Source organism: Lepidochelys olivacea (genome assembly GCF_965140295.1).
Source record: "Lepidochelys olivacea isolate rLepOli2 genome assembly, chromosome: 2".
NCBI classification, from domain to species: domain Eukaryota; kingdom Metazoa; phylum Chordata; order Testudines; family Cheloniidae; genus Lepidochelys; species Lepidochelys olivacea.
In genome coordinates this window covers 82,127,691-82,141,515 of record NC_140412.1, presented here as the reverse complement: position 1 = coordinate 82,141,515, position 13,825 = coordinate 82,127,691, and the positions used below count along the sequence as shown (strand labels likewise).

General features: G+C 40.2%; 1 protein-coding gene across 1 annotated transcript in view; it reads left to right on the top strand.

Moving 5' to 3' along the window:
* The window catches only part of LAMA3 (laminin subunit alpha 3), a 190,989-nt gene that overhangs the window by 92,447 nt on the left and 84,717 nt on the right, over positions 1 to 13,825 (top strand). The window contains exons 19-27 of the mRNA XM_084621252.1: positions 1,023 to 1,075; positions 1,386 to 1,491; positions 3,290 to 3,389; positions 4,024 to 4,180; positions 7,457 to 7,589; positions 9,498 to 9,640; positions 11,428 to 11,528; positions 11,640 to 11,793; positions 13,412 to 13,572. Coding sequence (XP_084477378.1) covers positions 1,023 to 1,075; positions 1,386 to 1,491; positions 3,290 to 3,389; positions 4,024 to 4,180; positions 7,457 to 7,589; positions 9,498 to 9,640; positions 11,428 to 11,528; positions 11,640 to 11,793; positions 13,412 to 13,572 — 1,108 coding nt within the window. The remainder of the gene's footprint in view (positions 1 to 1,022; positions 1,076 to 1,385; positions 1,492 to 3,289; positions 3,390 to 4,023; positions 4,181 to 7,456; positions 7,590 to 9,497; positions 9,641 to 11,427; positions 11,529 to 11,639; positions 11,794 to 13,411; positions 13,573 to 13,825) is intronic.

Genomic DNA, 13,825 nt, shown 5'->3' with positions numbered 1-13,825 from the left:
ACAAATTGGAATATTTCAGACCAGTGTGTGGCTGGTAACTGCCCAGTTATGTGCGGGAGTAAAGGACACAAGAAGCCCTCACCTTTCTCCCTTTCCTTTTCCTCTCCCCTCATCCCGTTATGCTCCTGCAATTCAGGGACTGGCCATAACTGTATTTCCTGTGCTTTCCTGAGGGAAGGGCTTGCTCTGTGCTAGCATCATCTGGAGTGCAAGGCATCAACAATGTGGCAGTAGGGAGGTAGTGTCATAGCCTGGCCTTACTCGCTTTCTGCTCTCACACTTGCCATAAAGCAGTGTATTCTGTACCACTGAGAAGTAGGTGTTTCTGCTTCATGTCTTAGAGCTCCAGAAGGCAGTGTGAATTCCAGAGGAAAATTCACATTAATGCTCAGTGAATCGCTATTTCAGATTCTGTTGCTTTTGGTCTAAAGCAGAGGTGGGCAAACTACGGCCCGCGGGCCACATCCGGCCCGCAAGACCCTCCTGCCTGGCCTGGGAGGTTAGCTCCCGGCCCCTCCCTCGCTGTCCCTCCTCCCCCGCAGCCTCACTGTGCCGCCGGCACAAGGCTCTGGGCGGCCGGGCAGCGCAGTTGCAGAGCCGCGGCCTGACCCGGTGCTCTGGGCAGTGCGGCTGGAGCGCTGCCAACCACTGGTGCTCCAGGCGGTGCGGGACAGGGAGCAGGGGGGGTTGGATAGAGGGCAAGGGAGTTCGGGGGTGTGGTCAGGGGTCTGGGGTGTGGATGGGGCAGGAGTCCCAGGGGGGCCCTCAGGGGACAGGGAACAGGGGGGTTGGATGGGGCAGGAGTCCCAGGGGAGCCGTCAGGGGTTGAGAAGCGGGGGGATGGTCGGATAGGAGGCAGGGGCTGGGCCATGCCTGGCGGTTTGGGGACACAGCCTCCCCTAACCGGCCCTCCGTACAATTTTGGAAACCTGTTGTGGCCCTCAGGCCAAAAACTTTGCCCGCCCCTGGTCTAAAGGCTTCCTAGGAAGGTGAAATTCAGGTCAATCTGTCTGTCTTCACAGAGTGCCAATGTGAGGTGACGGGAACACTAAGTGGAGTCGGAGAATGTCAGCAGGTAAAGAGAAATTAAGGTTGCATAAAAAGGAATTATTTTAACACTCGGTCAGGTAGAATTCTAGAAATGGTTATTGTCCTTGTATGGACAAATAACTGGTGACATTCCAGATATATTCTATAAAACTTTCCCTGCACGTTTTTTAGGGTCTCGAGCACATTTCCTTTAGACTGTTTGTTCAAGGTGACAGATGGCAATAGTAATATCCTGAAAATATCTTCTTTGTTCTGGTCAGGATTTTTTCCCCTTCTGAATAAGAAATATTGAACAAAAAGTTGAAACCATCTTGATCAAATCATTTTCTCCGCAGAAGAATGGTGACTGTCATTGCAAACCTGATGTTTGTGGAGGTTCCTGTGACACTTGTGAAGCTGGCTATTATGCTCTGGAAAACAGGAATTACTTTGGGTGTCAAGGTAAAATGGAAAATGAGTGTTTCCAACAGAGTAGTTACACATGGTAAATAAAATGTCTTTAAAATCCCAAGGGTCACATTTTCAGAACCAGGCCTCTGTTTGAACACTAAACCACCCGTATGTGCATTTTTTTACACTATCACTTGTGAGTGCATGTCATAAATGTAGAAGTGCAAACCCCAGTTTTAGTGTGCAGATTGAGCTCATTCATGAGCAATTAGTTTTGCTCATGAATATTCTGTCATCTTCCTTAAGGCTCTCTGCACCAATTAAATCACCTATTTCCATCTAAAGGGACAGAGAACAAGGCAGTTGTTTCTATAGCATACAGAACCTCTCTGACAAAGGCTGATACCTTTCCTACTCCCCACGTGGAGGACGTTTAAATGAAGTGGAAAGCCCTGTGAAGTGAAGTGAAGACCTAAATATCACAATTATATAGACTTTAAAACAAGATATTTGAAAATTATTTTTCCTTTTACTTTCCTTTCGGGACCTTAGATCAGGGTTATTTGTTTCTTCTGATGCCTATAAAACTGCAGTTCCATGATGTGCTTAGCTGTTTGTAATGTCATCAGCTGCTGCAGAAAAACCGTGAAATGCTGAATTCAGATCCTAGCAGACTGTAAACTGCTTTCCCCCCCCCCCCCCCCCCGAGATGTACTTGCATGTCATTTTAAACCTTTTCTGTTGGGGCCTAGCCCAAAATATGTTGAAATTGCTGGAAACATCCCCATAGACTTCATTGGGATTTGGATCAGTCCCTTAATGATTTGAGATTTTAAAATATATTTTTAGATCATTTCAGTTCTTTAAGCAATCCCTTCTTCAGTGTATGGAGTTATAAATTATGGCCAAAATGATCAAACCTAGATAATAAAAGTAAAGTACCTAAGCAAAAGTGGTCTGATTGTCAAAGGGTTGAGCACCTAAAGTTTCCATTGATTCCAAGGAGATTTATGGGTCCTCAGCACATCAGAAAAATAGGCCACTTATATTTTGATGTGTATGTAGAGTTAAGTACCTTGAAGCATTCGGCTTTGCATTTTTTGACCTAGATATACTTTTAAGGATGTCCTTAATTTGTGACTGAAGTCCTGTTTGCTGTATCAAGTCCATAGTTTATCCAGTATTTTTTCAAAAATTATGTATATACAGGTATATGATTATATACTGTATATAATTTTTGTACCACAAATCAAAACATTGTGGTAACTGTCCCTCAAAAATAAACTCTGTTTTGTATTTTACATGCGTTTGTTCTTTATTTTCTTAAAACATAAACTGCCACTGTATTCCCACTGCATGCTTATTTTAACCATCATTATAGAAATCCGTCCCATTGAATAGAAAAGCTGAATGCTTATATTGGTAAACCTTAATCACAGCAAACAGTAAGTGTGGCTTGTATTTACTATTTAATATTTTGACCAGGAAAAGAACCCCTCATGAGAAACTAGAAGTAACTGAAATGTGTACAACTGTATCAACATTTGTTTCAAAATCTCAGAAGGGAGTCTGAAGGGGGAAATTTGCATAGCCACTTAATGGTGGTTTAATTAGAACAGTGGTTCTCAGCCTATTTACCATTATGGGCGGCATATGCAGCCCACAACATGTTATGTGGGCCGCATCCAATACTACCTGTACGGCCTTGAGGATGTCACGTGGGCTGCAGCTGTGTGCTGATTGGGCCACAGCTTGAGAACCACTGAATTAGAGGAAGTGAGGTGTGCTTTCTGGTAATGTTTATTACATTTTCTGATGAAAAATGAGGCTTCTGTTCTATACCTGATAGGCTGCCAATGTGATGTCGGAGGATCTGTCAATCTTGTGTGCAGCGAGCCATCAGGTGCCTGCCAGTGCAGAAACCACATAGTGGGAATGACCTGTCAGAAGTAAGTCTTGCTGAGACCTTTAGGCTACGTCTACACATTTAGCTGGGGGTGTGATTCCCAGCTTGCATAGACATATTCGTGCTAGTCCTGCTTGAGTTAGCCATGGTTGCACAGGCAACGGCGAGCCGCAGGGTAGCCCTGAGCACAAACCCGCTCAGACCCCTGGGGTACGTACTTGGGACATCAAGCCCCGCCCACCACTTGCCACTGCCCGCGCTACCAAGGCTACACTACTGTTTATAGTGAGCTAGCTGAAGTAGATTTAGTGTATGTCTGCACAAGCTGGGAATCGCATCCCAGCTCCAAGTGCAGACGTAACCATAGTTCATGCTTCAAAACAATCGTTTAAAACTGCCCAGGATTCCTTCATTTTTTTCCACATGTTTTGTTGATAAATTAGCTGGTAGGTTGGTCTCATTACTCACAAGTGGTGAGGTAACACATGAATTTGTCAGATGACCCAAAACAGTTACTTCCAAAATGATATTTGAGGGGCAGTCAGCAGTTGTAATTGTATTTTGTTGGTAACAGTATGACTGCTGACAGGGAGGTGTTACAATGTTTTTATATGGAGAAATTCAGATATTCAGAGAAAATAAATAGCTCCTCCATGTTTGTTTTTTCTTTATGAAAGGCCTGAAAAGAACCACTTTTTCCCTGATTTACACCACGTGAAGTTTGAGATCGAAGATGGTACCACTGCGAGTGGAAGAGGCATTTGGTTTGGTTATGACCCCCAGGAATTTCCTGGCTTTAGTTGGAGAGGATATGCACGGATGTCTTCCATACAAGTACGTCATTGATTCAATGCTGCTGGATGAAAATGCAGCCATTGGGGCTTATGTCTCCTTAATATTGCTACCTGAATGTAAAGTCATGAAGGAGGTCAAAATAAAGTATGCCCTTGCTACTACAGTGTGTGAGAGACAGGAGCATACTTCAGTAGGCTTGACATATTTGCATTGTAACAAATATGGCCTGTTGATTGTTGAATAAAGCAGCAGCATCCAATCAAGAATGTGACTGTGCATGAATATTACAGTCTTGTGATTGTTTACAAGTCAGTTTATCATGAGCAGAGTCCAAGTGAGTAAATCAGAGAAAGAAAGTGTCCATCTGCTGTGTCTAGGGCAGGAATTAGAAGATTTGCACTGAATTCAGAGCAAAGGAATTAACAGTTATAAAACAGTAAATTTAAGCAATAAAGACTAGTTGTTCACTGTCCTGGAATGTGTGCCTCTGTTATTAAATTGGTGCAAATTAGATTTACAGTTCTTAGAAAATTTATGTCCAGCTTTGGTAGGGTATCTGAGGACCAATTGGGCAACCATAAACTGAAGGGTAAGTACATAACCATTGGCCAAGTCATTATTTTCATTTTTCCTCTTCATTAGTCACTCTTTGTTCATTTTTTTTCACTCTGGGGCTCTTTTTGTTAACTTTCTGAAATCACCCACATTCACAAAAGCTACTCTTTGAAGATCTGATTTCTTAACTTCCACTTTACACCGTCCTGCTTTTGTTTCATATCCACTTGACATTTTATGAAGAAGGTAGTGGAATTGCCAGGATGGGCAGGGATGCTATCCCTAGCCTCTGTTTGCCAGAAGCTGGGAATGGGTGACAAGGTATGGATCACTCAGTGATTACCTGTTCTGTTCATTCCCTCTGGGGCACCTGGCATGGTCCACTGTCAGAAGACAGGATACTGGGCTAGATGGACCTTTGGTCTGACCCAGTATGGCTGTTCTTATGAATAATTTAGACCCTGATCCTGTAAATACACATGTGCATAACTTCACTTGCATGAGTAAATCTATACATTTATGCAACTATTTGTAGGATCTGAGCCTTAGATAGTTGTATCCTTGTAGGACAGCTGAATTACCTGCACACTCCTTATATCAAAGGGCATTCTGGATTTTGACATAGCTTACCCATGTCTTGCAGGGAAATCAAACAGTTATCCCAGAATTTCTTTGGGACTGACACATTGTTACATGATATAATAATGCTACAACTTTTGTTTAAGGAGACAATCTAAAAGCTTGCAGTGTTGTCATTCAAGTGAAATAATTAGTCAGTGTGTGTCCTTAGCAGGAGCTGCGAATGCACTGTCATGCCACTAACGTGTTTTCATATACTTCAGTTTGACATCCAAATTTTAAAATGTTGGCCTAAGCAACTTACCCAAATCTGTGCCAGACCTTGGTCTAGCACCACCTCCCGACCCCCCGCCCACACTTTACCTTAAACACAAGACAGTCCACCCTTCCCCACATGTATCTTCCTTCTGTCTCTTCACTCTTGATTTCCTGTCTATGCTCTCAAACCTTCCCATCATGTCTCAAACACTATACCGTCAGTAAAGCTTCAGGCTTCTTTTCCATCTGCCTTTTCCCTGTCAAATATATATTCTTTTGATATTTCCTCTTCTGCTTCTCTCCCAGCCTCAGTGCTCTGAATGATCACTCTCCTCCCTTCAAAAATAGTTGTAAAAGCTTCTCCTATTTTTCCATATTTTCTGTTGAACTTTCCTTTCTGCTCTCCTATTTCCTTCTGCCCTCTGTTATACTTAAAGTATTTGTATACGTGGCCTCTATAGCTCTCCCATTTCTAGATTCCCTTCTGCTCTCCTGCTTTCCTTTTTATTTTAATAAAGGGGAGGGCTATATACAAATACTCTTGTTCTCTAATGATGACCAATAAGCACAAGCTCTGAAAATGGCGTGTAAGGCCTGTCCTGGTGGCATTAGCCATTAGCTACCTTTCAGAGATTAGAGAAGGTGAGGTCTTAAAATGGGCAACCCTACTGGGTGATATTTGTTCTGGAAGGCAGGGGAAGTGGAACCATGTGTGTGCTTGAAAGGAAGAACAGACCGAGAAGGTGGTAGTAATAGAAGGGAACAGTCCCCTGGGCGTGTTGAAAAGAGGGAGAGAGAGAGGCTTAGGAGGTGTGAATCATGAAGAGAGGAAGCATAAAGTAGAATGGAGGAACAAGGCAAGGGGAACCCTTGAGGTCATGCTAAGTCTGTTCATTTGCCATTCCACCACCAATCACTGAACCACTCTGCCTGTCTGCATAAGTCTCCCACTCTGCTGCTCTGCTGTGCAAGCTTTACGTAGATAATGTGCCATGTGAATTGTCTTCTGGGGGCAGCACTGCCAGTCAGTGGCTGAGAAGAGGCACTTGGTTCCAGAAATGTCAGTTCATCTGAAGGGCAAAAATATAACCAGAGCCACCATGAATGTAACAGGTTAGGAGGTTTGCTGGGGATCAGAAGAAAGTACAATGACATTCTGAGACTTCTGTGTGCTTTTAGAATTTTGTGTAGGATCCAGGACTTGGATGGGTAATTCTGGGTTATTATCCTGGAATCCAGGAATACAGGCAACCCTTGTTACAATACATCTGCTTTAAGGCATTGTGTGAGCAATTGCAGGATTCCAACAAAGCACTGTCCACCATTCACAGCCTAGTGTCAACATGCACCTTTAATTCTGCTTTTCCAAGACTAGCTGGGTAAGACACTATTCAATATCAGTGTTTTACCTCAGCAGAGTGTTTTGTTCTATATTCTTTCGTATGCTACCATAACTTTTCTTTCCTGTTATGGAGTTTGTCCTCGCTAAATGGTTTCTATAACTTTTCTCTCTTTGGGTGGTAGTATGTTAAATAATTTACTTTCCTTTCTTCCTTTTTTTTCTCCTTCTTTTTATTTTTCCCAGCCAGAGGTGGTTGTGCCTGTCACTGTGACTTCCTCTAAGCTCTTCCACCTAGTACTCCGCTATGTCAGCCTGGTTTCAAAGAGCTCTAAAGGGAGGATCTCAGTTGCTGAGGGGAAACATTTTGACACTAATTATACTTGTAAGTGAATTAATTTTCTTGTTAGGCTTGCCTGTCTTCGCCCATCATACACCAGAATCGCTGTTTCTGTACATATTTGTCTGTATATGTGAGTGTGTTTATTTTCTCTAGAAATTTAGCATTTTGCTTGCATGGCTTCTAACTGTTTATCTATTTGGCACTTTATGGCTGTTTGTGTTTATTAACTTCCATTTTACAGAATGAAGTGAGGATAACTCTGAATGTGGAAAAATCAAACCTCTACTTATTTCATGTTATCTTGAGATATATTAACCCTGGAATTGAAATGGTATCTGGCCGCATAACTGCTTACCAATCTCGGTCTGAAACAGGTAGGTAAAACGTAACGGCAGAAGAGAGCAGATGACTCAGTGTTAGATCAGAGAAGCATTTTCATACTTTCAGCCAAGTTCAACTAATAATGTCATTTTAAATGTATTGTTTTTAACAACTTCGAGTGCTATGTGTTTTTCTAGTGTACTTTGCTGTGACTAATGCTGCCTGTTTTTGCATGATGCCTATTGATTTCATTATTAATATTTTTTTAGATGTCTAGTTTACCAAATTTAATATTTTCAGTACTGACATAGGTGGTTCATACTGACAGTTAGGTGAAGCTTTCAGCAAGTTTAACAGGACTCAGTTGCTTTTCGATGCTACAAATAATATTTGTATTCAAAAGCTGCTTGGCTTCTGTCTTCACGGAGTGACTAATATTTAACGATGGGTCCTGAACCACAAATGTTGGATCTGGTTACAGATGTCAACAGAATTTGGAGTGGTTGGTTTTGGTTCACAACATTATGGAGATAACGATTCCAGATCCTCTGTGTGTGGGGAGGGGTAGAGGCTAATTTTAGCGCCGTAGTGTGAGCCCGAATCTGTAGACCCAGGCTCTGATACTCACTGCTGCAGAGGTTGTTTTTGCCATGCTGCTGTACTCTTAGAGACTCTGTGTGGCGACACAGCTACACAGGCTGTGTTAATTGGGCAGGGAGATGAGAGCCAAAAGGAAATACAAAGGGTCCTGTCTGTGATCAGTGGTTTCAATAAAGAATGCTCTCTAGAGTCATTGCAATTGACTCCCATTTCTTCTCTTCCATGAGGGACACTGCAGCTATGGTATTTCTGTATTTTAACTCTGTACAAAGGAACAGAAGTCCTCTTATGTTACAGTTAGTAACTAAAATTGTAGATGCTTATCAGAACCTCCTGAGTCTGCAGAATTTGGCTGGAAATCACATGAGAACAGGCTGTCTCCTAAAATTTCCATTACCTGCTGCTTTGCGTCAACTGAAAATTCCACAATGTTGGCCCTTTGTTGTCTTTATTAAAGCAGTGCGAAACAGATGGAACAAAAAATAAGGGAAAAGGAAGGAAATGTTTCAGAACTATCCCAAGCTGTGGCAAAAGTTCAGGGGGAAATAGAGGTGTTTCCTACTTTTCTAAATCACTTCACTTGAGCCTAGTGAGAATGAAGAGGACAATAATCACATAGATCTATGGCTTACTATGTACATTATGAAAAGGAGTACTTGTGGCACCTTAGAGACTAACCAATTTATTTGAGCATGAGCTTTCGTGAGCTATAGCTCACTTCATCGGATGCATACTGTGGAAACTGCAGCAGACTTTATATACACACAGAGAATATGAAACAATACCTCCTCCCACCCCACTGTCCTGCTGGTAATAGCTTATCTAAAGTGATCATCAAGTTGGGCCATTTCCAGCACAAATCCAGGTTTTCTCACCCTCCACCCCCCCACACACAAATTCACTCTCCTGCTGGTAATAGCCCATCCAAAGTGACAACTCTCTACACAATGTGCATGATAATCAAGTTGGGCCATTTCCTGCACAAATCCAGGTTCTCTCACCCCCTCACCCCCCTCCAAAAAACACACACACAAACTAACTATCCTGCTGGTAATAGCTCATCCAAAGTGACCACTCTCCCTACAATGTGCATGATAATCAAGGTGGGCCATTTCCAGCACAAATTCAGCAGGAGAGTGAGTTTGTGTGTGTATGGGGGTGAGGGGATGAGAGAACTAACACGGCTGTTACTCTGAAATATGTACATTATGTGGTGTATTCTTAACGCATGCTGAAAGATCAGTGTTGATCAGTTGTTGTCAGTCTGATTTTAGTGAATGAAAGCATTGGTCTTATGCCTTGAGAAAATTGAGTCATTTGACATAATCTAATATTATTATTAATTTATTTTTTGCTGTCAGGGGCTACTCAGAGCAAAGACATTGTCTTCCCATCCAGTAAGAAGCCGGCTTTTGTCACTGTCCCAGGAAACGGCTTTGCAGATCCATTCTCACTTATTCCAGGAACATGGATTGTCAATATTATGGCAGAGGGAGTCCTCCTGGTAAGAAAATGACTGAGACAAAATATTTTAAGTTTTTGAGAGTAGAATTTATTTGGGAGAGTTTGAGAGAGAATGAAAGGACCACCTCAGAGTTAGGTGCCAGGAAGATCCCTGTAAAGGACATGAAACTTAATAGTACAGGAGAGCACAGTGTCATTCTGGAATAAAAAAATTGTGAAATTTTACAATTCTGCATTTTACTTCTTTTTCTCTTATTTGAATTTCACCTGCCCTTGTTTTGTATGTATCAGACTTTTATATATATTTAGACTGTGCCTCTCTAATGGATGTACTTTTTAAAAAAATTCACAGGTGCTTATACAAAGCTGTAATCATCACGTTTTGGCCTTATCCAGATGTCTTATCCAAAATCTGTGTCAGTTATAATTTAAAACTCTTTCCACAGAGTTAGAGCCCAATTCTGAAAAAGCCCACAAGAGTCACTTCACTCCTGAGAGCAATCCAAGCTTTCATGTGTTTGATGGATCAACCTCTTAATAATTGATGAAGATCCTATGACAGGGAATTCTCTCAGAGAAAATATGAGGAACTCCTTTAATAAGTTGTTTTCTAAATGCTGCAACCTCCTTCCACTGCCTACAAAATTGGCAAACTATCCATCATAAAGATTCAGAAGTTAGTGCAAAGTATAACACAGGCAAAATGTTTCAAGTGATCACTTATGAAACACCCAACTATATATAATCACAGTGAAATCATGCCAAAATCAACTTGTATTTTTAAACATTTTTTAGCATGAATCAGAAATGAACACCTTCAATCATCAAGTCCATGACTGTACTAAAATATATGGAATAGACTACATAATGTCTAGAGTACTATTAAACCTTGTTTCTTATCTATAATAGCAATATTTGTTCGGTTTTGTTGTCTGTTCTGTCCATAATTTTGAAAGGGGACTTGCTGATTGTCCTAACAAATCATATTATTTATTTTTATAATAAAACTTCAATAAATAAAAATTTAAAATCAAATAAACATCAGTATATAGATTAAAATTGATAGATCAGTAGAGCCAGAGTTTTAAAATGTGCCTTCTTTTTATGTCTGTTTGACTTCACTTAATTCACTGAATTTGTATGCATAATCAGTTTGGTGCGCATAGGAGAACCCTATTTGCATATGTTAGTCAAGCACAAATGTTTTTGTGCATGTCAGTTCAACATCTTGCATACACAGGTGAATAGTGTGCAGAAGCAATTGTGTACATAAAGTGTTTATGTAACCCATGCTTGAACCATGTGGCATTCTGTCCTCCTCTAGTGGTTTGACTGCACAGAAATTTGAGAGTCAGCTGCAGCCGTGAGCTGAGAAACCTGGTCTCTTAGCTCAGTGGCTCTCATCCCTTTCCAGACTACTGTTCTGCTTTTAGGAGTCTGATTTGTCTTGCGTACCCCCAGGTGACACCTTACTTAAAAACTACTTGCTTACAAAATCAGACATAAAAATACAAAAGTGTCACAGCACACTATTACTTAAAAATTGTTTACTTTCTCATTTTTACTATATAATTATAAATTAAATCAGTTGGAATGTACACATTGTACTTACATTTTAGTGCACAGTATATAGAGCAGTATAAACAAGTCATATGAAATTTTAATTTGTACTGACTTTGCTAGTTTGTTTTATGTAGACTATTATAAAACTAGGCAAATATCTTGATGAGTTGATGTACCCCCTGGAAGACCTATGCATACGTTTTAGAGATGTACATTTTATAATTTTCTGTGTGCTCTTGTATGAATCACATTCTTTGTTTTTAGGATTACATGGTGCTGTTACCTAGTGATTACTATGAAGCGCCCATCTTACAATTACAAGTTACAGAGCCTTGCACCTATTCAGGACGTGCTACGACAGATAAGTTAGTATATACACTTTATAATAAGCTGATTACCCTGGACTACTTTAATGATTTTCCTTCAGTGTTGTAATTGGTAATTATGATATCACCGTGTTTTGCTTTGTTTTAAAGCTGCTTGCTTTATCAGCATTTACCACTAGCCAGATTTTCCTGTGTCCTCGGTTCAGAGGCGACACATTTCTTGCTTGGTGGAGAGTACAGAAAAATAGCTGTCCGACAGCCAACCCCAGAGCATCCAGTGATGTCCCACATCAGTGGAAGAGAGGTCAGATTCCTGTATACATACTAACAGATACTAATTATAGTCATGTTTGTATTGCCAATTGTAAATTAGCTAATTGTAAATTTGTTGGGATCAATTTCTCTGCAAATTCATAGCGAGTCCATTAGCCTCCATGAAGTTACTTGGGATTTATAGAAGTGTAATTTAGGGCATGTCTATATGGGCCTGCAGTTTGGACTAAAGGGACTACATTAGTGCGAGCTAGGGACCTTTAAGTTTGCACCCGCAGCATCCATATGGGGGAATTACAGCACTGCACTTTTGTGCACACAACCTACTCATGCCCCATTAGTCCAAACTGCAGGCCAGTGTGGACATGCCTGAAGATCAGAATCTGGTTCATCGACTAATATCACACATGGCTGCAATAAATATACAACTGTGATGTAAGTGAATGCTTTAGTCTATCAAAGGTCAAAAGGTTTTGTAAAGAATCCTTCACTGAAATCCCTCAGCTAATTCATGTACTGTCAAACTGTCTGTTTTAGAAACAAATTGTATCATTGAGCAGTAACAATAACACACAAAAGTAATGTAAAATTTAGCATTTTGTGATTTCTTAGATATATATATGTACATCTGTGTACATTTGTTTTATTAATGGTTGCATTTTTTAAAAAAAATCAAAGAAGCAGAACAATTATGCCAGAGTATATCCATTAAAATAAGGTCTCATGCTTTATCATATAAAGTTTTGTAGTAGTACATTATTGAAAAAATATAACACTAACCTCTATGATCTAATTATGTACGTGGGAACAACACATAAAGATAATGACTCCTTTTGTCTCCTGTTAATATCCCCTGGCACAGCTCATTCTTGAAAATCTGTATTGAAGCAGGAACAGTCAAACACCAAAAACCCTGATCTTTCTAACACTTATACACGTTCCTAGCGTTAGCCATGTGAGTTCTCCCATTGAAATCAAAATGACTAATCACATAAACAGATTCATATACATACTTAAGTGTTCACAGGATCAGGGCCTAAGGGAATACTGATGAAAATGCTAACGTTCAGAAGAATTATACTGAATTCAGCAACAATAAAAGGTGTAGCTGTATAACACTTTTCATGCCAGTATCTCAATAAATAGAAATTTTAAAATTTTTCAAGTAGTTTGCTTAGGACTCCAAGGAAAACTTCATGCTTCAGAAAGTGCTGTTGGTTATTTATTAGATAACAACCTTCTTCTCAGCTCAGCATTTTGTAAGGAGAACTGGAGGCTTTGCCTTTCAGTTGAGACATAAAAACAGTATTGACCTGGCATTAAAAATTCCATGTGGAGAGGAATGATGATAGCCCCATGTCCTGGCAAAATTTCGAAAAGTACATTCTACCTATAAAAATTCTTTCTCCTGTTATGTCTACTGGATAGAGTAAGATTCTTTTGTCCAAAACTGTCATATAATATTCCTGGCACTAATATAAGGGCAGGTGTTTCCAGAGATGGCTGCATTTTGGTGGCAGGCATAGTAATCTCTGTATACCGCAGTTTTATTTCTGAAAAGCAGCTTAATGTTGTGAAAAGTAATATATAAATTGAGTGATTTTTTCCCCAATGATGCTAAGCTTATTTTCTTGTTGAATCTCCAATAGGTTGATTTACAACTGAGACTCAACATTCCCCAAGTCGGTCGCTATGTGGTAGTTCTTGAATATGCTAATGAAGATGATCAATTATACACTGCTGAAGTGATAGTGAACAGTCCTGGGCCTGTCCTGAAGGCCAGAGTGAACATATACAGCTGTAAATACAGGTAGGGATTTCAGAAATAATTATAGAATGGTTAAATTATCAGGTGGAATGGAATTTTATACTTTTTAATCAAAGATTTCTTTGTAATACATGTAAATTGTGGTGTATAGTTTGTTTTATTTTCTAGGGTTTTTAAGTTATTATCTGATCTGTACATTTGAATTGTGCAGTTTATATTCCTTCTCTTTATCTAGGTTTTTAAACCATGCTCCATACCGTGGCATGTGTGCATTTAATATTATTATTACTTCAGC